General features: G+C 31.9%; 2 protein-coding genes across 2 annotated transcripts; both read right to left on the minus strand.

Moving 5' to 3' along the window:
* Positions 1-3,361: 3,361 nt before the first annotated feature.
* LOC124544266 (uncharacterized oxidoreductase YrbE-like) lies at positions 3,362-5,665 on the minus strand. The gene is made up of 7 exons (XM_047122738.1): positions 5,563-5,665; positions 5,352-5,455; positions 4,885-5,130; positions 4,489-4,796; positions 4,166-4,405; positions 3,927-4,082; positions 3,362-3,585 (listed from the first exon to the last, which is right to left on the minus strand). The coding sequence occupies exons 2-7, from the start codon at positions 5,429-5,431 to the stop codon at positions 3,446-3,448; spliced, it is 1,170 nt and encodes a 389-aa protein (XP_046978694.1). The 5' UTR covers positions 5,432-5,455; positions 5,563-5,665; the 3' UTR covers positions 3,362-3,445.
* A 6,657-nt stretch (positions 5,666-12,322) lies between these two features.
* Positions 12,323-14,491, minus strand: LOC124544265 (uncharacterized oxidoreductase YrbE-like). The gene is made up of 6 exons (XM_047122737.1): positions 14,265-14,491; positions 13,792-14,037; positions 13,400-13,707; positions 13,077-13,316; positions 12,830-12,985; positions 12,323-12,547 (listed from the first exon to the last, which is right to left on the minus strand). Exons 1-6 carry the CDS (start codon positions 14,342-14,344, stop codon positions 12,408-12,410), a joined length of 1,170 nt encoding a protein of 389 aa, XP_046978693.1. The 5' UTR covers positions 14,345-14,491; the 3' UTR covers positions 12,323-12,407.
* Positions 14,492-21,409: the final 6,918 nt, after the last annotated feature.

Here is a 21,409-nt window from a genome sequence, read left to right on the forward strand (position 1 = left end):
AATGCTAACTCGTTATTTAAACCTCTCAACTAACATTTAAGTTGAAATGAGAATAAAATTATGAATCTGAATTAAATGGAAGTAGAAGTTTTCGAGGGGTTACCGTTTTCATAACTCGATTGAAATTTCTACCGTATATTACGACTCATTCAGTGTTATTGTTTCTGTTCCCTCCAGAAATAATAATTTCAATACTTAAACAACTATATTTTTTGTTTGGAATTGCACCAGCTAAACCCCTAAACAGATTTTTGTTTAAAATAACAGCGACATAAGTCCGTCCTTTATTTTACGGCATGCAATACAAGTTTTGTACTTTTTCACCCTAGCGTGCCAACCACACGTCCTCTATTACACGAAACTCGCGCTTTCCATTATCTCTCTGACCAGATTTGTTTTAAAATTTTTCGCTTTATTCGTTTTTTTAATTTTAAACATTGAATTCGCTGAATTTTTTTTAAAGAGGTATGGTACAAAAAGGTTATTCTCCTTTTTAAATTTCTGAAATTAGTCGTATACGATTAATACATATCTTATCATATCCCTCATTCATTTAATATCATAACTGATGCGTAATGACCTCATCGTATAAAGAAGCACAAAAATATCGCGAACGCAATTCGTCATGTCATTATGCAAGGAAAGGGCGAACTTTATGACTATAATAACGCGAGATGTCTGACTCGGTGTGCTTCATGAATGGTGAAACGTTCTTTATTGTACCATGTTTTATGTGAACGATTAACCTTTTAATGCTAGCCGGCCGTGCAAAATGAAAACCCTATTGAAAATAAATTTGTTGTCCGGAAATACATACGATTTTTATTTAAGACTAAATTTTATTACTGCATAAAAAAATTTACTATCATTTTAAAGTTATTTGTTGTTTTTGTGAAATATCACATTTAGGGTGATATATTTAAAAATAGTAAATTACGTTACCATAACTAAACATAAATGACCAGTCCAGACGCTTTTCTTTGAAAGCCTACAAAAGTATTTTTTTTTTTTTTTATATGATACAGATCACGTTAGACATACAATAAAGACAAATATATAAAGATTTAAAAAAAATATTCAACACTTAGCAATAATGTGATGTTCCTCGAATTTACAATCGAAATAATGAAATTAAATTATACTTAAAAATATTAAATTTATTTTGACAATTAAAATTAAATTGTCTGTAACCTTTTTATTCTACTTTTGGGGCGGTAAATATATGATCCCACTGAGTTTCATTAGTCGGTTCTTTCCAGAGCTGAGGGAATAAAAAAAAATCAATTATTTTATATTTTTCCATTGATTGGATTAATATTAAAAGATTGCATTCAATTAATTTAAAATATTACCGATTTAACATTATCTTTCTTTATCCAAACAAAAACCGAATCCTCTATTAAAATGTAGACTATAACTAAAATCAGTACCAATTTAATACACAATCTGATTAAAGTATATTGTTTTTTTTTTGCATTCTAATGAAAAATTAATCTATTCAATGAAGAGAAAGAAGTTAATTTGTTTTTCATGAATAAAGACCGCCTGATCATGATGCTCTTGTCAAATCATGCGCTTAATGAAGAGTTGTTTCCTGGGACAACGTTCTTCAATTTTCCAAAAACCTACACTTTTATTCTTAATATAATATCCATTCTTTAGAAAACAATATTTTCCTGATTTATATCAGAAAAAAATATAAAAGTACAAATGAAGGAAAAAACGTGACTCGAAGAGAACATAAAATAGGTTTTCATCAAAGTGTGGTCGCGATTGCTATCATTGTGTCCCAATGGTAACACAATGATAGCAATCGAGAACACACTCACATCTGACGTGATCCTAAAATTCTATAGAAACATTTCAAATTAAGATCTCTTTTAAAATATTGATGTAAAAGATACTGTTTGAAAAAGCTTAAATTAAAAAAAAATACCATTCATACAGTATTTTACCTGCATTTTGACGTACATATAATAATATGGCGTGCCTTGTGAGGAGAAAATTTCATTAACGCTGCACATGTTCAATTATCGAATAGTAGATGGTATTGGATGGAGTTAACTGATATCGCGCTTCACTCTATTGATTGATAAATAGAGTCAGATAACTGGACACCATGATTCTAGCTAACATATTTAAATGCATGATACTGTACATTGAAGTGTACACATATAAGAACAAGAGTTACTATCATTGAAGGTAAACGTACGAGTATACAAAAAGTTTTTCAAACTGTTCATGAACATTCAATGAATCATTATTTTAAATGTGTCAATTATGTTATATAAATAAACATCGACATTAACTAAACAGTATTTGATTTATAACATTATTATTATTTACTAGCTGTACCCGCTTCTTCGCATGCGTCTGAATTTCACAAAAAGTTATTGCTGTAGCTGAAGTTACTCCTCATTAGGAGTAACTTAGGCTACAGCAATAACTTAAATTATAATTTTTATTATTTTCTCATTAAGTTACTCCTTATTAGGCTATAATAATAACTAACTTTCACTAGCAGAAAGCAGATGTAGTAAAATCCGTTTTCTCCTAGTGAAAGTCCCTTGAAAATCAGTGTAGCCGTTTCAGAGATAAGGCGGATCAAGCAGACAGACAGAAAAAAATTGAAAAAAATGTTATTTTGGTATATGTACGCGTCATATATAAATAGGCATTCAGTAAAAAGCGGTTATTTTAATATTAAATTAGTTATAGTAAATAATAGTTATAAGTTATAGTAAACTACGAACTGAACGATAACTTTTTTGTTAAAACAAACGCGTACAAATTCGCGGGCACAGCTACTTCAATAATATAATCAATAGTAATATAAATGCCTTATGCATGGTAATACAATAAACTATTTATTTAAGAAGATCAATTTGTAATTCGTTTATTAAAAGAAACTATAGAGTTCTTAACACGTTCAAGAGTTTAAATGTGTGGATAAAATTATACTACCTCATCATTTATCTCATTGCGGCAGCCGCTAAAGCAGATATATGTTGCTAAACCCGATTATCCTCCTGAAGTTTCCCTTGTGTTCAAAGTGAATGTATTGGAGCGGAATGTTCCACGTCAGGGGTAAAAGCAAGTATTCATGTTTAATTTCGCCCGCGTATGAGGGCCCGAAAAAATCTTTTACCTGGACCCAAATTCCAAAGAAAGAATTGTTACCTTATGCTTGGATCGATTCTTTATAAATAAATATAATCCAGCTATGATGTCATAAAATTACTAAGATAAGTGTTATCGATGTCATAGGTCTTCATTTGATATGTTATTGTTAATCAATTTAATTATACTTTTCATATGAGTGTTATTATATGTGATATTTATTAAAAGTAAACATAATCGATAATGCTTATTTTATTTTATTCCATTAGAAAGCAAACGGTACACGTGAAACACATTCAAAGACAGCTAAAGATAAAATTTACGATTATGAGTAAACAGCTGGTATGTTATCTTCGCTCCAGTCGATCTCAACAGTCTTTCCGGTGCGAGCGCTTTCCTCAGCCGCCGTTGCGATCTTGCTCACTGCAAGGGTCTGCCAACTGGTCACATCTTGTGGAACTCCATCTAGAAGATAATAATATATTAATATGCATGTTGATTTACACATATAAATCTAAATCTAATTCCAGCAGTTGTTAAATGGCAAAAACATGTTTTTTATGATATACATTTGAGTTTAGTTTTATTTAAACTCAACTAGATTATACTAATTCTAGTACTAATTAACTGCTACGTGGTGACTTTAAAGGTCATTTTTTACAAGAACATCGTTTGTAACACATTCGTAATAGATCACTAAAATTGGCATAGACTTGTCGATGCTAAATTTTTCATAGTGTCATTGACAATGAGAAAATATCACCAAAGTTTAATTTGACATCTAGATTAAAATCGGATTGTCTTACATTGCACGACATCCAGGAAATGCTCGAGCTCGCGTTTGTAAGCAACCTTGTAGCGCGAGGGGAATGAGTAGTAGATCGGGTTGAGGTTGACGCCTGTTTGTTCCTTATATAACTCGATCGAATGAACCGGCCTCTCGTTTTCGACCTTGATCATACCTGAATGAAAAAGAGAAGACAGAGTTGAATATTTACAAAAAAAAATTATAAGTACATTACAACCGCTGCCAAGTAATAATTACCCTTGTTTCCGAAAACTTCCAACCTCTGGTCATATCCGTATGCACTGTAACGACTATTGTCACCGATAGCTATGGCGCCTGAGGGAAACGTTAGCAGGAACGCAATGGTATCGAAGTCATCGATAGCCTTCACTTCAGGAATAAGAGCTGTGGCAGAAGCTTGCACACGGATTGGCAGCTCGCCGAGCACCCAGCAGGACATATCAAAGTCGTGTACTAAACAGTCGTGGAAGACGCCTCCTGCGAAATATAAGAAGCAGAATTTAGTATTTTAATTCATTCATAAACCTCATTGCATTATTCAAGATGATAACAACAAATACCTGAGGTCTTCAAGTAATCAATCGTAGGCAAGGGCGAATCTCTTGCTGTAACTTTAAGAATTTGAACATGACCTATTTCTCCTTGTCTAACCCTGTCTTTCAGTGACCTGTAAGCTGGGTCGAAGCGACGGTTGAACGCAGCGAACAAAATACGGCCCTTGGCCTTAGCCGCCTCATAGCACTTCTTGGTATCTTCGATTCCCTCCGCAATAGGTTTTTCGCAAAAAACATCTTTATTGTTGGCAATGGAATTGACCACGATGTCGTGATGAGTATAGGTCGGGGATCCGATAAAAATCACGTTTACACTAAAAAGCAAGAATATATTTATATTACAAAATCTTCTCAGAAAATATTTTATATTCTAAAAATTTGTATTAAATTAAAAGTACTTACGATTTATCCTTGAAAACAATATCCTGATCTTTTGAAGTTAAGAATTTAACGTCGTCGCTTAAATTCCAGTAAGTTTTAAGATTATCGAACTTTTCAGGGCGATCATCGACTACATATTTCATGATGACACGAGGATTATTTATTATGCTACTTAAATGAATTGATCCAGCGCGACCTAGACCAAAAATAGCTCCAACAACAGGTTTTGCCCTAGCTTTGTCGCTTGCAGCCACATTATTGACATATCTTAAAAAAATAAACTTAAATAAGAAACATTCAATAATCTTGTAAAATCCATTATTTTCTATTTGTTCGAAGTGATCAGTAAACGCCAAAAAAATTTTAAATTAGAAAAATCCTAACAAACAAAATGTATTTTTATTTGAAATGTTCTTTGTTTATTTTCATTTAAATAATATTGAAAAATGATTTTAACTGTATGTCATGTAAATAAAAATTAAGCTTACTCGGTATGCAAGTAATCAACTTCAGGGTATGTAGTCTTCAGTGTATAAGGGGATGGCCCAGCAAACTTCTTGGTTGCCATTGCTGCTATTATTCTTTTTCTATACCATAAGAAAAAACATTTATTTAAATGATTTCTTTTTAAAATTAAAAATAACTAACTATTAAAAAAATAACGTCAATATCAAAACAAAAACAATTAAAAGGCCTTACTCGTAAGACGACAGTGTTTGAACACGGTCTTCTCTAAAATGAAACTGATTCCAACAATCCACTTATACATATAGTGTTTAAAATCACCATACTATTATTTTATTTAATAATATAACGATACTTGTTATCTTATCCGATACATGTAAAAAAACTGAAAATATTCCATGTATGTTAATTTAAGTATTTACAAATAAAGTTTGATAAGTAGTTAATGTTTTAAGGAATACTTTAAGCTACTCTTTTATAATTCATCCGTCTGTCAGTTAGATCATAATCTTTTGCTTAGTCTAACTAACAATTGTTTTGCTGATTATCGTATAAAATCTATAGCAAATTGTAAATTAAAATAAACTTTATTCAGAAAGACTTTTACAATTACGTTTGAATAGTCATTTTACAAAACTAATATGTATTGTGTGTAGCTACTAGCTGTTCGGAATGTAGATTCTACTGAGAAGGGCCAACAAGAAACTCAGTAGTAACTTTTTTTAAATATTTGAAATCCAAAATCGTGTAAGGTAAATGCAATTATGTATATATTGTATAATATAATATCCATCAATAAATCAACAAGTTTTAACTTCACGTTTTGTTGTCATCAATCATCTCATCTTGTATTCAATAATACGTTATTTTATAAATAATTTGAGCTTATAAGTCGGCAGATAAAATTATACGGAATTATAGTATAGAGAAGGATACCTTGTCCCGCGAAGGATTTATTGACATTACAGAGTCGGAAACCTAGCGAAATGAACTTATCCTTACGTCTCGGGTACTTAAGTACTAAGTTTAGAATCCAATGCTATTCCTAAAAACACCATAGTATGCGTGATAAACAATTGGTAAAATAATCAAATCAAATTCCATTATTCTATATAGAAGAATTACACTTATTTATTGTTACATTAAACACTACCATCGGATCGGAAAAGAAAATATCCTAACCCGACGAACACCGGTGAAAGAAACTCAACAGGCTCTGTTAAACAATCACTCAACAAGGTTTTTTTAATTTATGACTGTTGACATATATTCAGTATCAAAAATTAATAACATTTCTTCAATATTTCCTGTTGTGAAAATATTTACATCCCAAACAACAAATTTATTTCCTCTATGCAATCGAGCCGGCTTTGGTCCTAGGGTCTCCACAAGAAAAGGGCCCGGACTAGGACTGGAATAGGGGGCAACGGAGATCCGACGAGTTAATGAATATAAGATAAGAGCTGACCCGGTGAACTCAAAAATAAATAAATGAGCATGTTTTGGATTTTATAAAGTTTAATGTTTTGTTTAAGATAATAAATAACATGAAATTACATTATACTTTACAATTATTCTTTTTTGGCCAGGTATTTTGGTGGATAGGCCGCACTTTATTTGTTTTATCACAAGAAACGCAATTTATTTGTGTATTTGATAAATAAAAAAGTCCATATAGGTTCTTGAGGGAATCCTATACCAACGGAGACCCCAAGAGAATTTTTACCTTTAATGTCAATTCTCTGAATTATATTGTTAAGTTAATAAGTCAACGTCGATTGCACAATTTTCAATTCCAGCAGTTTTCTATCAAGCTTTTTTGCTTTACCATTTGTGCGAAACACCTTGAAACCTTATTGTATTAATTTGTTTGTTATTTTTTAATATTTTCATATAATGGATTGATAATAATAAATATAATTTCTTTAATAATTGTTTTTATTGAAAAGCATACTTGTATATTTCAAAGTGAAACACAATTCTCAAATGTTTTTTCTACAAAATGTTCCCGGTGGATATAAAATAAGACTACGTAGCAAGCTATTTAAACTGTTTAATTTTAACTGACACAAAAAAATCCTTTAAAATAAATAAAAACCATAACAAAAAATATTATAACAAAGGTCAAAAATAGATTTATACAGAAAATTCTATTATATATATTTATATATGGCTAAAGTGAACAAGTAACATCATGAAAAATGTTATATACTAAAGCAAAAATTCGGTTTTTCATAGCAATCATTCGAAAGAAAAGATAACCTTTAACATAGTATTCACCTCTTTACAGTTAGTTAGTTTATTTACAGATGAAATGAGAAATCATTTTATGTGTTTTAAATATGGTCTTGCAAGTAAAATACAGGCAATTATGAAATAAATAATTAATTTATCTTAATCGTTAAGTTACCATTTTCATTGAATCATTTTAACAAAGAAGATTTTTTACTATCTCTAATTTCTTTTTGTATTAAATCCGACATTTTTTAAATTATGATTATTTTAATTATACAATTTATTTTTTATTGGACTATAAGCATTCAAGCTAGGACGCTTTTATGAACTCAACATACATGTATGCATTGTAAAATTTATAATCTAATTATATGTGATTCGATTTTTGAAAAGTATAAACAATAATAGTAATAATTCACTTATTATGTTTCCATCAATAAGGATGTTTTCTATGGATACATATACACTTTACATACATACATTGTATATAATATACATCAACCTATTGAAAGAAATGTTAAATTATCTTAATCCAATAGGTGCGTGACAAAGTTCGAAATAAAAACTAATATCGGAAGAGCTTAGAGTTTGTTTCCTGCTTATAAGCTTAAGCGTTGCAATCTGACATATACAGGATACATTTGTTGATAGAAACCCCGTACTCTCGTAAATAATAATACGGAAACATTTGCAGCAGCAGCTGTGCATTTAAATGGATGAACCAGTTCCAATTGATGGATACATTGTTTGTGTATAGTCTAAGTACCTAAAAATGAATGTTATGTAATACTATAGATCCTGAGCTTCTGATTTTAGGCCCGAAGGTCGGTTAAAAAAAGGGTATTGATTTTTCTGTCGAGAAATCTTAACAGCTCGAAGTTTGGAAATTAGCAATGTATAGTACGACACAACTTAGTATCGGTTTTATTGAATTTACCGATGCTACATATAAGTTGTGTCGTACTATATACATATGTTTATTTGCCTAGGAGAGCAAGTAAAAAGTATAAACTTCACTTGAGCTTCATACAGTCGTGTCAAATTTACCGCCCATAGGGTATTATTAAGGATTATGTATCCACATAATCTTGTGTACTATAATTGTATGTACTGCTGCAGTTGTCTATTCAGGTGAAAACGGCAACCAATGCCGATTGGTCAGGAGAACGCTCTCTAAAGGTCCTTTGAATACTAGAATGGAACATTATTTATTGATTTATTTTAAAAAAGTACATCACTACATAGTATAAAACAAATACAGTAATAATATTATTTTATATACACTGTATGACTGGGATTAAAGATACCCTGGAAACTAACATTTAAGGACTTGATTTTCGTAATTGTCGTTTGCTTAGTATGCTTATTGTTGTGTATCGTTTTGATTAGTGTGTGAACCGTTGGCGGTGACGATGTGATGGTTATTCAATATTTCTTTCCATGTTGTGCTTGCGTCTAAAGGCAGTGACGACCAATTGCCAGCTTACCAACTTTTTAATCGACTTCAAAAAAGGAGGTTATCAATATTTCTTTCTTTTATGTTTGTTATCTCATTACTTTTAACTGGGTGAACCGATTTTTATAATTTTCAAACAGTGCTTCCCGTGAGGTCCCATTGTAATTTGGTCCAGTTCTGACAATTATATCTATATGAAAACCATATAATTCCTAAATTTACATGAAGTGTGAGCGATAAATGGAGGAATAAATATATTTTTTATGGAATAGGTTGGCGGACGAGCATATGGGCCACCTGAAGGTAAATGGTCACCATCACCCATTGACAATGACGCTATAAGAAATATTAACTATTCCTTACATAGTCAATGAGCCACCAACCTTTCGAACTAAGACGCTATGTCCCTTGTGCCTGTAGTTACACTGGTTCACTCACCCTTCAAACGGGAACACAACAATACTGAATATTGTTGTTCAGTGGTAGAATATGAGATGAGTGGACAGTATATACCCAAAGAGGCTTATATGTTTAACGCTCTACCTTCAAATAAACAATCATTTATGTAAAATTTAAGACTTTTCGATAGACTAAACAACTTTTCATTGAATAACTGACTGACTATCTTAATAGAATTCAAAATTCTGAAACTGAGACAAATACTGTCCGTTAGCGGTAGCGTCGATGACTCGCACAGGATTTTGTTACTTGTTTTGTTAGTGTAGATTACTCATTATTTCGTACGGCGTTATTTTAAAGATGTATAGATTCATAGTCGTAGAATATTTTTCACAGCGAAATCGTTTTATTAGATTAAAAGAATAAATACAAACAATTTCTACAGTTGAGTTTCTACATTATTATTTCTACAGTTTCTACATACAAACATCACTTATACATAAACTGTTAAAATCTTAGTACTCCTTTTAAATTTACTAGAGTTGAATAATTTTCAGAAATTCTTTTTTCAGTACTTCGCTCGAAAACTGTACTCTTTGATGTGTTTAACAAAATATCCCACTCTCATATCGCGCAGACTCTATATTAAAGTACTTCCTAAAATAATCCAATTGTAAACACAATGACAGACAAAAATAATAATTGTCATTAGTTTGACTTGCAAATAGGAACAACAATAATAGGCATTAATTTTAAAATTACTTGTACATACCAAAATTTAATTTATTTGCAGGCACACATTATTACGTATATTTATCTACTATTTATATCTTTATGTCAGGTAATACTGTTTGTTTTGAGTAATTGAAATAGATAGGGTTCAATATTCTTATCAATATCATTGTATTATTCGTCAATTGCATATATCTTTAAATATGACAAAACAATCCTAATCAATATCGTATTTTTATGATGTAAGTAATTGTTACGCCTACGCTTTTTATTTTAATAATATCTATATTATATATACATCTAAACTAATTTAATTTTAAGTAACATTATTTTACCATATATAAAACCTTTTTTTTCAACATTCAAAAAGAAAAAGTAATGTGTTTAATCGAATGTTCTGTGATCTTCTCTTGTTTTTTTATTCACTTACTAACTATTAATGACAACGTAACAATGTATAATTAGGTTGCAAGAATTATTAATAGGTATAAACTAGTTTTTAAAGCATTTTTTTGTTTAATTGAGTTCGGATTATTTGAGTTCGGACTCCAGTGTCTAAGTAATAGACAGTAATTCTATGTAAATTTATTATATTAACAGGCGACTGGTACATGATAAGCGTTGTTTTTTGTTTTTAAATTACCCTACATCCACGGGCCCATAGTTGTTCAAGCCTTTTTTCTGTTTTGGGTTTAGTGAGGTGTAGCGGTCGCAATTTTTATTATTTACTAAACATCAGCAGACTTTCGCAAAAGCTGGAACTTTTCATACTTCTTGAAAGAAGTGGCCAACACTAATTGCTTTTTTTTAACAAGAAAAATAGTTAAATTATGGGTGACCTTTCAACGCAGAACTTTTTAAAATACTGCCAGTGTAGTTTTTAGACGAGAAGCGAGCTTGTAATTTATTAATTATTTATTAATCAATTAAAACGTTATTGCGAGTAAGCTCTTGTCCGTACCTCAGTGGATCATCGTTGGCGTGAAGAATAGAACACTAGACTGATTGATGATTTGATAACAGTTAGTGTGTTTCTTAAATATTAGCATTCTTGACAACAAAATCATTCCATTTTCAACCAGAACTCTATATATTTCAAAGTCAAAGTCAAAATCATTTATTCAAAATACTATATAATATTTACTCGAAAGTCATATTCCAAATAAATAATATAGAGTAATTAACTATTAAATGTAAATAAATATATTATAAAATGTACTGATATACGTACTGCTCGTCTAGTATATTTTGCTTATTTTCAGTCTTATGTCATATGGCATATTACTTTGGGGTAACGCTGCGGATATTGTCACATATTACAGATATTGTACAATTGTAAATTTGATCACTTATCAATCAATGATAATCATTGTATGTGCACAAGAAGTAAGGATAAGTTCATAACGCCATGTTACCGACTCCGCAAAGTCAATAAATCCTTCTTTGGGTAAGGTATCCGTTTTTACATTAAAATTCCGCAGACATTTTTAACTTTGCCGTTTCGTAAATACAAATCGTTTGTAAAAAATACATTGGCAAAAAATGCATATCATTCGATACAGCATTTTATAGATGGTAAAAAAGTGTGGAGTTAATAACCTATTGACTTCCAGGCAAGAACATTGCTTACATATATAATCGTGTTTAACTAATATGACTTTATTTTTTAAATGTTGAAAAAAAAATAACTTGTGGGTTTCTTGCCGACTCTTCTCGGTAGAATCTACTTTCCGAACCGGTGGTAACTTCACTTAATTGTTAAATGACGATTGAAAAGTGCTTGTAAAAGCCTACTTGAATAAAATTTATTTTGATTTTGCTTTTGTTAACTATTAAATTTTTTACTCTATGTTAATTCTTTAAAATTACTCAAAACCAGTATTTTATTAAAAAAAAATACATACTAAGCTTAGCATAATCATTAAGATATTTATACATATAATTACATAAAATATTCATTAATATTAAACGCAAAAGACACGGTTAATATTATTATTAGCTTGGTATGCTTACTTATACGCTAACTCAGCATGCAGACAGACTATTGTGAATAAGTGGTGACGCATAAGGTTCTCTGTGTTAAGATTAAACAGCTGGTATGCCAATTTAATCACACTTTTAACACGAGTATTATTGAAATATGTGAAAATTATTAAAAGTAAACACAATCGATAATGTTTATTTTTATTTTATTTCATTCGAAAGCAATCGGTACACATTAAACACATTCAAAGACAGCTAAACTTAAAATTAACGATTATGAGTACACAGCTGGTATGTTATCTTCGCTCCAGTCGATCTCAACAGTCTTCCCGGTGCGAGCGCTTTCCTCAGCCGCCGTTGCGATCTTGCTCACTGCAAGGGTCTGCCAACTGGTCACATCTTGTGGAACTCCATCTAGAAGAAAATAAAATAAATTTCATAATATATATATATTTCATAAACGGATATGGCGCAATGATTACACACGTGTATCGAAGACAAAAATTAAATAAAAAAATAATTAATTCAACAAAATAAACGCGTCCTTGTAATTATGAAAAAATATGTGTACGAATACATTTAAATTAAACGGTTAATTCATCATAGTGTCATTGTCTCGTGCTGAAGGTTAACAAGAGTCAATTGTCCGTCCGCTTATAAATAAATGTGTTCATGTTTAATATAAAATCTTCTTACATTGCACAACATCCAAGAAATGCTCGAGCTCGCGTTTGTAAGCAACCTTGTAGCGTGAGGGGAATGAGTAGTAGATCGGGTTGAGGTTGACGCCTGTTTGTTCCTTATATAACTCGATCGAATGAATCGGCCTCTCGTTTTCAACCTTGATCATACCTGAATGTACAAAGAGAAGACAGAGTTGAATATTGAAAAGAAAAACGTAATTTCAGTAATACATTATAACCGCTGCTAAGTAATTAATTACCCTTGTTTCCGAAAACTTCCAATCTCTGGTCATATCCGTATGCACTGTAACGACTATTGTCACCGATAGCTATGGCGCCTGAGGGAAACGTTAGCAGGAACGCAATGGTATCGAAGTCATCGATAGCCTTCACTTCAGGAATAAGAGCTGTGGCAGAAGCTTGCACACGGATTGGCAGCTCGCCGAGCACCCAGCAGGACATATCAAAGTCGTGTACTAAACAGTCGTGGAAGACGCCTCCTGCGAAATATAAGAAGCAGAATTTAGTATTTTAATTCATTCATAAAACTCATTGCATTATTCAAGATGATAACAACAAATACCTGAGGTCTTCAAGTAATCAATCGTAGGCAAGGGCGAATCTCTAGCTGTAACCTTAAGAATTTGAACATGACCTATTTCTCCTTGTCTAACCCTGTCTTTCAGTGACCTGTAAGCTGGGTCGAAACGACGGTTGAACGCAGCGAACAAAATACGGCCCTTGGCCTTAGCCGCCTCATAGCACTTCTTGGTATCCTCGATTCCCTCCGCGATAGGTTTTTCGCAAAAAACATCTTTATTGTTGGCAATGGAATTGACCACGATGTCGTGATGAGTATAGGTAGGGGATCCGATAAAAATCACGTTTACACTAAAAAGCAACAATATATATTACAAAATCTTCTCAGAAAATATTTTATGTTCAATAAAATTGTATTAAGTTAAAAGTACTTACGATTTATCCTTGAAGACAATATCCTGATCTTTCGAAGTTAAGAACTTAACGTCGTCGCTTAAATTCCAGTAAGTTTTAAGATTATCGAACTTTTCAGGGCGATCATCGACTACATATTTCATGATGACACGAGGATTATTTATTATGCTACTTAAATGAATTGATCCAGCACGACCTAGACCAAAAATAGCTCCAACAACAGGTTTTGCCCTAGCTTTGTCGCTTGCAGCTACATTATTGAGATATCTGAAAAGATAAATAAATAACAATTTCTAAAAATGTTATGTGAAATATATGATTTTCACTGAATAAAATCATAATTTTATTTTACAGAATATTTTTATGACTCATGAAAAAACTTCATCGAAATGAAATATATATTTTTGACCTTTGTATATATGTATCTCCACTATAATAATACTAAAAAAATGAATTTATTTTCATATCATTTTGTAAATAATAATAAATCTTACTCAGTATGCAAGAAATCTACTTCAGGGTACGTGTTCTTCAGATTGTAAGGTGATGGACCAGCAAACTTCTTGGTTGCCATTACTGCTACTATTAATTTTATTCTATACTAAAAAAAGGAATATATATGTTTTAATTTCGATCCCAATTATATTACAAACAACCGAAATCGTGGCTCATGAAACGAGAGTGTCTGAGCACGATCTTCACTAAAGTGAAACTGATTCCGACAATTAACTTATATAGTCTTCAAAACCACCATGATATTATTTTATTTACTAATAAAACGATATTTGTTATCTTATCCTATACATATAACAAAACTGAAAACTTTCCATATCTGTAAATTAAAATATTTACGAATAATATTCGATAAGTATTAAATTTACGAAAAACCTTAAGCTATAACGTTTTCCTTAATTTTTTATAATTTGTCCGTGTGTCGGTCGGTCTGGTTGGAAATATTTCCAAGGTCATCGCATATATTCTACGCCAGGGATCTAACTATCGGATATCCGAAATAAAAATCTATCCGTAACCGTAATCAAAACCTATAAAAATATAGGAATTTTGTTTTTACATTGTTTTATACTTGATAAATAAAATTTATTATTTAATTGTATTTTAAAGTTATTAGTTTTTTTTCTTTGATTATACCTAATACTAAATAGCCTACATATAAAGTCGTACGTACGTACAGGTACCTACTTTCTGAAACACCCACTCGCAACTTTAACGATCACGGCCCAATTTAGAATTATTTAAATGTTTACGTTGATATTTTTAAACGAATTCTAAAAAAGGAGGTTATGAGTTCGACATGTATGTAGTTCCCTAGCTGTTTCTAATTTTAAAATCTTTTATTTTCTATAAATTATGGTTAAGCTATAAATATATTTTTTTTATTTAATCTATTTTCTATGTATACAGTACATTTACCAAAATATTTTTTTTTACAATTTTTGTCTGTCTGCCTGTCTATCTTGTTCCGGCTAATCTCTGAAGCGGCTGTACCGAGTTGGGACTGGGACTTTCACTAGGAGATAGCTATGGTATTAAGGAGTAACTTAGGCTACATTTATTTCAGAATTGTATATAAAATACCTAATTATAAAGTCACGCTGCAATTTTCAAATACCTCTCGTAGACCTCGCACATGCCACCTCTCCTCCAGTACGTCGGGTGCCTCCCACCAACGACTTAATATCACAAAAGCTGTCTAAAACAGAATTAATAAGATCTAGCAAAATCTGTGGACTGAACAATAACTTTTTTCTTAAATTCAAACGAGCATGAAGTCGCGGGCACATCTAGTACAATAATAAATCTTTGATTGACGAAGAATACCTACAAAATATATTAAAAAGTCAATAACATTTGTCTCATGAAACTTCCCGGACTACATGAAAAACTAAAATCTAAGCGAGTGAAGCCACAGTCATAATTGAAATTTATTTGTATGAAATGCTTTAATGCTAATTATTATATATTACGTACCTGTCACTATTTACAAACATTATTTTACTCTCCCTTTTTAAATGATAGCCTGGTAACGATTGTCAAACTGAGGTCTATGACTTACTATATAGAGGGAAGATATCACAAATGAACATAAGTTTCGCTCTTATGATCTTGAAACGTTAGCCGTCGCTGCTTCGTTAAGCCATTCTCTCGTCTAACTCGGATTGAAGTACACTGGCATTATTGTGGACGGTATTGACATAAAGCGACTTTATCCACAGAATCGTAAATGGTATTGTCAAGATATGTCATGGTATTGTTTACATACGCGCCGCAACTAATACAAAAACTTCTCTATCCTCCAAGGGCCCCCTCGGGGGGGGGATGTCGGGTCGGGTGAGATTGTACTCACTGAAAACCCTGCGATGGCAGCCATCAGCACGGAAACGGAGAGGCTGCAGGATCGCTGCCCCTCCGTCTGAAAAACTTATCTGCTGTCAAAATATCTTTAAAAATAAATTCAAAAACATTCGGATAAGTTTTATATTAATGTGATGTTGGAGATTTTATTAGAAAAAATTGATAGGAACAACCAAATAAACAGGTGGACCGTACTACGATGAATAAAAAAAAACAACAGATATGAGCAGATAAAATGACGAGCTTAGCAATAGTGATAAATAATAAATTAAATTTCGATGATTACCTCCTGTTTTAGTTATATAATATTATTTTTTTGTTTTCTGATTAGTTAAAAAATAGATTAAATGTCATAAATATTGTATAGATATCAGCAATATACGCTGTGTATTATGATAATTTTATTAGAAATTCATTATTGCGTGACTTATAAAAGATTTATTTAATTGATATCAAAATTTAATTGCTTGATTTCTATCAATTGGTATATAAAATTAGATTAGGAATGAAATAGTGACAACGTGCACATCTGGGCGGACGCAATTTTGGGTAGGATAATATTTTTTATTTATATTGCATATTTTTGGCAGATTATAGCAGGCTGTACAAGATATTTAATAATTTAAATATAGATAGTAATATATAGGTAGTTGTAAGTCGAAGTTAGGCTACGTGAATTTCGTGTAGAAAGTGTAAAAATATTACATTATTACTAAAGATTAGAAATTATAAATCTGATTCTGAAATTTGAAATTTGTTACATAATACACTACGAAATACAATTTATATATGTTTTTCTTTCATATATATATTTTTTTTACTTGGGTCGTGAATATTCTAAGTTCGTGTACCCGAAGAACTATACACCAATATAATATTATTGATCAATAAAACTTATTAAATTTTTCTGTTACATAATTGTCACTATCAGAGGGAAATTTGGAAGTTGATAGTTTACACTTTACAATTAATTAAATACTACAAGATGCAATGCTTTTATCGGCTGATAATATTTTGATTACAGATACAGCACTGAATCTTTAGATTTTTGAACTTGACTTTGACTTGAGAAATTTGTTTAAGAGTGTTGATGTAAACGGAAAGACGCATCGGTTATATCGTGGGAGTTCATTTCTCTATCTTGTTTATATAAATGACCTGTGAAAAATGTTCTCCCCGATATAGTACTTTATATAAAATATTTTTACTGTTAAGTAGTAAAAGAACTATATGTATTAAATTTGCTACTCCTTACGTAAGATGTGTCAAAACGAATGTACTTTTGAAATGTGGAAGCATTAAATGTTTTAGAAACAACAGATATTCAAAGCACAAATGTTATGTAATAATTTGGGGACAAGGTTGGGAACTCTGCAATCTTCGCGCAAAAAATTAGACTATTGACTATTGATTGGTAATGCATATTTTTGTTTAACAGGGCTCTTCGTGCAATTCACAAACTGGACCCAAAAGATTCAAAAGAAAATATTAATCATTCCTTTTTAATTTGGTTTTGATAATGTTATTTAAGTCTGCCAAATCATAAACTTTTTTTTCCAGAAATTGCAATAAACAGACTATTAATTCTAGGAATAAACATAAAATTACTACTTCAACTACCCGATTAAACAGACTTAGTAACTTTTTTGGGACAGTATTTGTTTTTACAATAGGAACCCAGAACTAACTAACTTAAATTTAAAGGAATTGTTAAACAAGGTTTGTATGCTAAAATGTATTACAAAACTAATGGCTTTTTAGTTGATATTACGCCTTGGGAATGAGATGATCGCTTCTAGGCTATTTCAAATAAAAAAAAAAATTTTGTATGAAAAGTTCCTTCGCTGGTACCTATCAAATATGCGGTGTATCTGAACCGATGGTAAAAATATGATTATTATCTATTATTAAGTGTAACTTCGACTTGGATAATGATTTAGGGCTACTGCAAAGGAGTTTATTCTGATATATGATTCAAATAAGATAGTATAAGTCTTGAGACTATGAACTCTATCAACTTTTATTAAAATTCTGTAATTTTGTTATAGTCTAATAATTGTCTCAGTATAATTGTTAATCAATAATTATTACAAGAGACGAAACCATTTTTGCCTCAAATGAGACTATACTATTATTCTCTAAATTGTCTTTATTTTATTTATAGAATCAGTTAACAAAACGTGATTCTAGTTTCAGGCTATCATTTAAAGATGTCAATATATATATATAGACCGCAAGAAATAACATCATGTGTGTTTGTTTGATGTGAATACATAATTTGTATAGGGTGGTGGTAAATTATTCTTCTATTAAATACTTATAGATCTTCCAAAAATGTAGATAACAAAAATTATGTAAATTATACAAATTATTATAAATTATACAAATGCAAGTTACGTAAAATTAATAAATGCGTGTATAATATTACGGTTTATGTTATTTTCATAATCTTATCATAATGCTTTATTAAATAAATTACACTAATCTATACTACACTAATCTAAGATTTATGTGTTTATCTCAGGTAATATTACTATAAGCATACCTCTAGACCAACAAGGTAGATATATAAGATTACAATTTTAATGTGTACCTACTACATTAATGTAAGGTTTTGTCTGGTTGTGGAATAACCTTTTAGAATTTAGACATATGACAAGCGCTAATCCTTAAAATGTTGTACAATACCATTTCCATTACTTTTTAATGGTACAGTGGTATAAATACTTAAAATAAAATAGTATATCTAAAATAAAGATGACTACTAACTCTCACTGTATCTTCGCGTTCAAAACCTTACTTTTAAACGATTTTTAAACGGTTTTAACAAAAAGAAACAACAGATTAACGGCTTAAATTTATAGAATTAACTTAGTGGTAGGGATTTGTGCAAAACCGTCTAAGTAGATACCACCCATCAATAATCTGTATTATTGTGTTCCGTTTTAAAAGGTAAGAGAGCCAATGTAACTAGAAGCACTAAGTTGTTTTATCAAATAAATTGTTGTTCGTCTTACGATTACATGGATGACACTGATTAAACCTCAAAAAATTTTAGGAATTAATAAAGATTATAGAAAAATAATTTGTAGTTTTTCTCCTATAATTCATCAAGCTGTATATAACGGAGAAACTACCACGTGTGTCCATCAATAAGGACTGGAGCAGCGTGAGGAAATAACATCCAAACCTAGTCCCTAGCTCAGCAGCGGAACTTATTTACTACATTTAGGAACAAACCTTAAGTCTAGAGCAGTGATTCCCATAGTGGTCCAGGTGGACCCTAGAGGTCCAGGTGGACCCTAGAGGTCCACGGGAGACTTGCTGGGGATCTACGTAGACGTGAATAAAAAGTGGGGATCCATAAGATGTTAATGAACGAAAATTTATATACTTTTGATAGTAAAGAGCAAAAATATAAACATAGTTTTTTAGTTTTTTGCATCGTTTTAAGTACCTAACAAAGCAGATAATATTTTAATATGGCAAGAGACTGTTACTGACAGAACTTGCATATTCGATATTACCTACAATTTCGTGTACAGACTTGCAAAGCGCTATTCGCCCGACAATGCTCAATGCTTTTTCAGACATGAAGTTAATCGCCACTATAAATAAGTTTAAAGAATATTTATTTCCTCATTAAAAACAAACAGTCACTTACATGATAAATTATATAACAATAATGTCGATAAAATAATAAAAATATAAAAATAATTCAGCAGGTTAAATATTTGATTCTCTCAATTTCCAAACTTGTCGCAGGTAAAATGTATTGATGAGGATATCTATAACTACAGTCAACATTTAAGTGCGCTGCATGACGACTTCAAAATAAGGTCTGAAGATATGCTGACGATGGATATACCACAAGGGATCATAAATTGGATCTTCCGGATGGCTACCACATTATCGTCGACCCCCTCTGGGTTCGTCGGATCACTGTCTCGTCCGGAGTACAGTGCCGGTTGTACGGTAGTCATGCCTTCACGGGCTGCCGCTGCATTTGGCACTACAGGTCAGCAAATTGGGATGGATGCGGTCCTTCTTTGCATCTTACCCATGGGGGTTTCTTGATGGATGAACCGAGCGTTGTTGCTGACACTATTGCCGATGTGGTATTTCAGGGTATTTTTTTATGAGATAGGTGGCAAACGAGCAGGAGGTTCACCTGATGGAAAGTGACTACCATCGCCCATGGACATCTGCAACACCAGGGAGCTTGCAGGTGCGTTGCCGGCCTTTAAGGAGTACGCTCTTTACTTGAAGGTTCCCATGTCGTATTGGTTCGGAAAACCGCCGGCGAAAGCTGGTTCCTCAAAGTTGGTTTTTAAGCCAATTTAGCTTTGCCTTCCAATTTACCTCGGAACTGAAAATGGCTCGAAATATCAACGCCAAGTATTCCGATACTACCGGTAGCGCCTATCGGAATGTTCTCAAATCGTAGAGATACAACAAATGGTGCTTCTTTAGCGGTTTACGCACAAACTTGCGTCTTTTTGGGGTTGAAATGGACTAGATTTAGCAGGCCCCAAAGCGAGACTTCATTTAACGAAGACTCGATTTCAGACACAAGCTTGTTCCGGCCGGTGTATAAGGTGTCTACAATACTGTCGTCTGTATAGCAGTTAATGTTACTAATTTGCAACAAATCATTGATATGCAGAAGAAACAGAGTGGGTGATAGAACGCAACCTTGTGGAACACCAGCATTAACATTAAGAGTGGACCCGATGGCAACCCTCCAATCGTGCTACGGACATGTGCTCCCCAGTTGGCACCGATCTTAACGCGGCAATCCTACGCATTAAGTGTCGTCCCGAAATCCTGGAAGACTGGCTTCGGTTGGCCGGTGATCTTCTAGTTTACCTTACTCATAGATGGTAATACTAGTTTGGACATAGCGAAGGCCTTCGATCGCGTGTGGCACAAAGCGCTTCTTTCGAAGCTTCCTATGGGCTTTCTGGGAAATTATGCAATTGGATTACCAGCTTTTTGGCAGATCGGAGCATCAAGATCGATGTCGACGATGCATGCTCTGACTTAAAATTCGTCAATGCTGGTGTTCCACAAAGCTGCGTTCTATCACCCATTCTGTTTTTCTACATATCAATGATTTGTTGTAAATCGTGAATATTCACTGCTAAATAAACAGTACCGTTGACACATTACACACCGGCCGCGCTAATATTTCTCGGGAAAACGTCGAAGAAAACCTGAACAAACTTGTGTTTGAGATCGAGTCTTATTAGAATATTATATTTAT

Source organism: Vanessa cardui, chromosome 4 (assembly GCF_905220365.1).
Source record: "Vanessa cardui chromosome 4, ilVanCard2.1, whole genome shotgun sequence".
Taxonomy (NCBI): Eukaryota; Metazoa; Arthropoda; class Insecta; order Lepidoptera; family Nymphalidae; genus Vanessa; species Vanessa cardui.

Excerpts from the sequence above, each read along its gene's own strand:
- LOC124544265 (XM_047122737.1), bottom strand. The coding sequence starts at position 14,344 with ATGGCAACCAAGAAGTTTGCTGGTCCATCACCTTACAATCTGAAGAAC. Across the intron at positions 13,708-13,791 it reads ATTGTCTTCAAGGATAAATC|TGTAAACGTGATTTTTATCG; the intron begins GTAAGTACTTTT and ends GTTGCTTTTTAG. Across the intron at positions 13,317-13,399 it reads TGATTACTTGAAGACCTCAG|GAGGCGTCTTCCACGACTGT; the intron begins GTATTTGTTGTT and ends TATATTTCGCAG.
- LOC124544266 (XM_047122738.1), bottom strand. The coding sequence starts at position 5,431 with ATGGCAACCAAGAAGTTTGCTGGGCCATCCCCTTATACACTGAAGACT. Across the intron at positions 4,797-4,884 it reads ATTGTTTTCAAGGATAAATC|TGTAAACGTGATTTTTATCG; the intron begins GTAAGTACTTTT and ends CTTGCTTTTTAG. Across the intron at positions 4,406-4,488 it reads TGATTACTTGAAGACCTCAG|GAGGCGTCTTCCACGACTGT; the intron begins GTATTTGTTGTT and ends TATATTTCGCAG.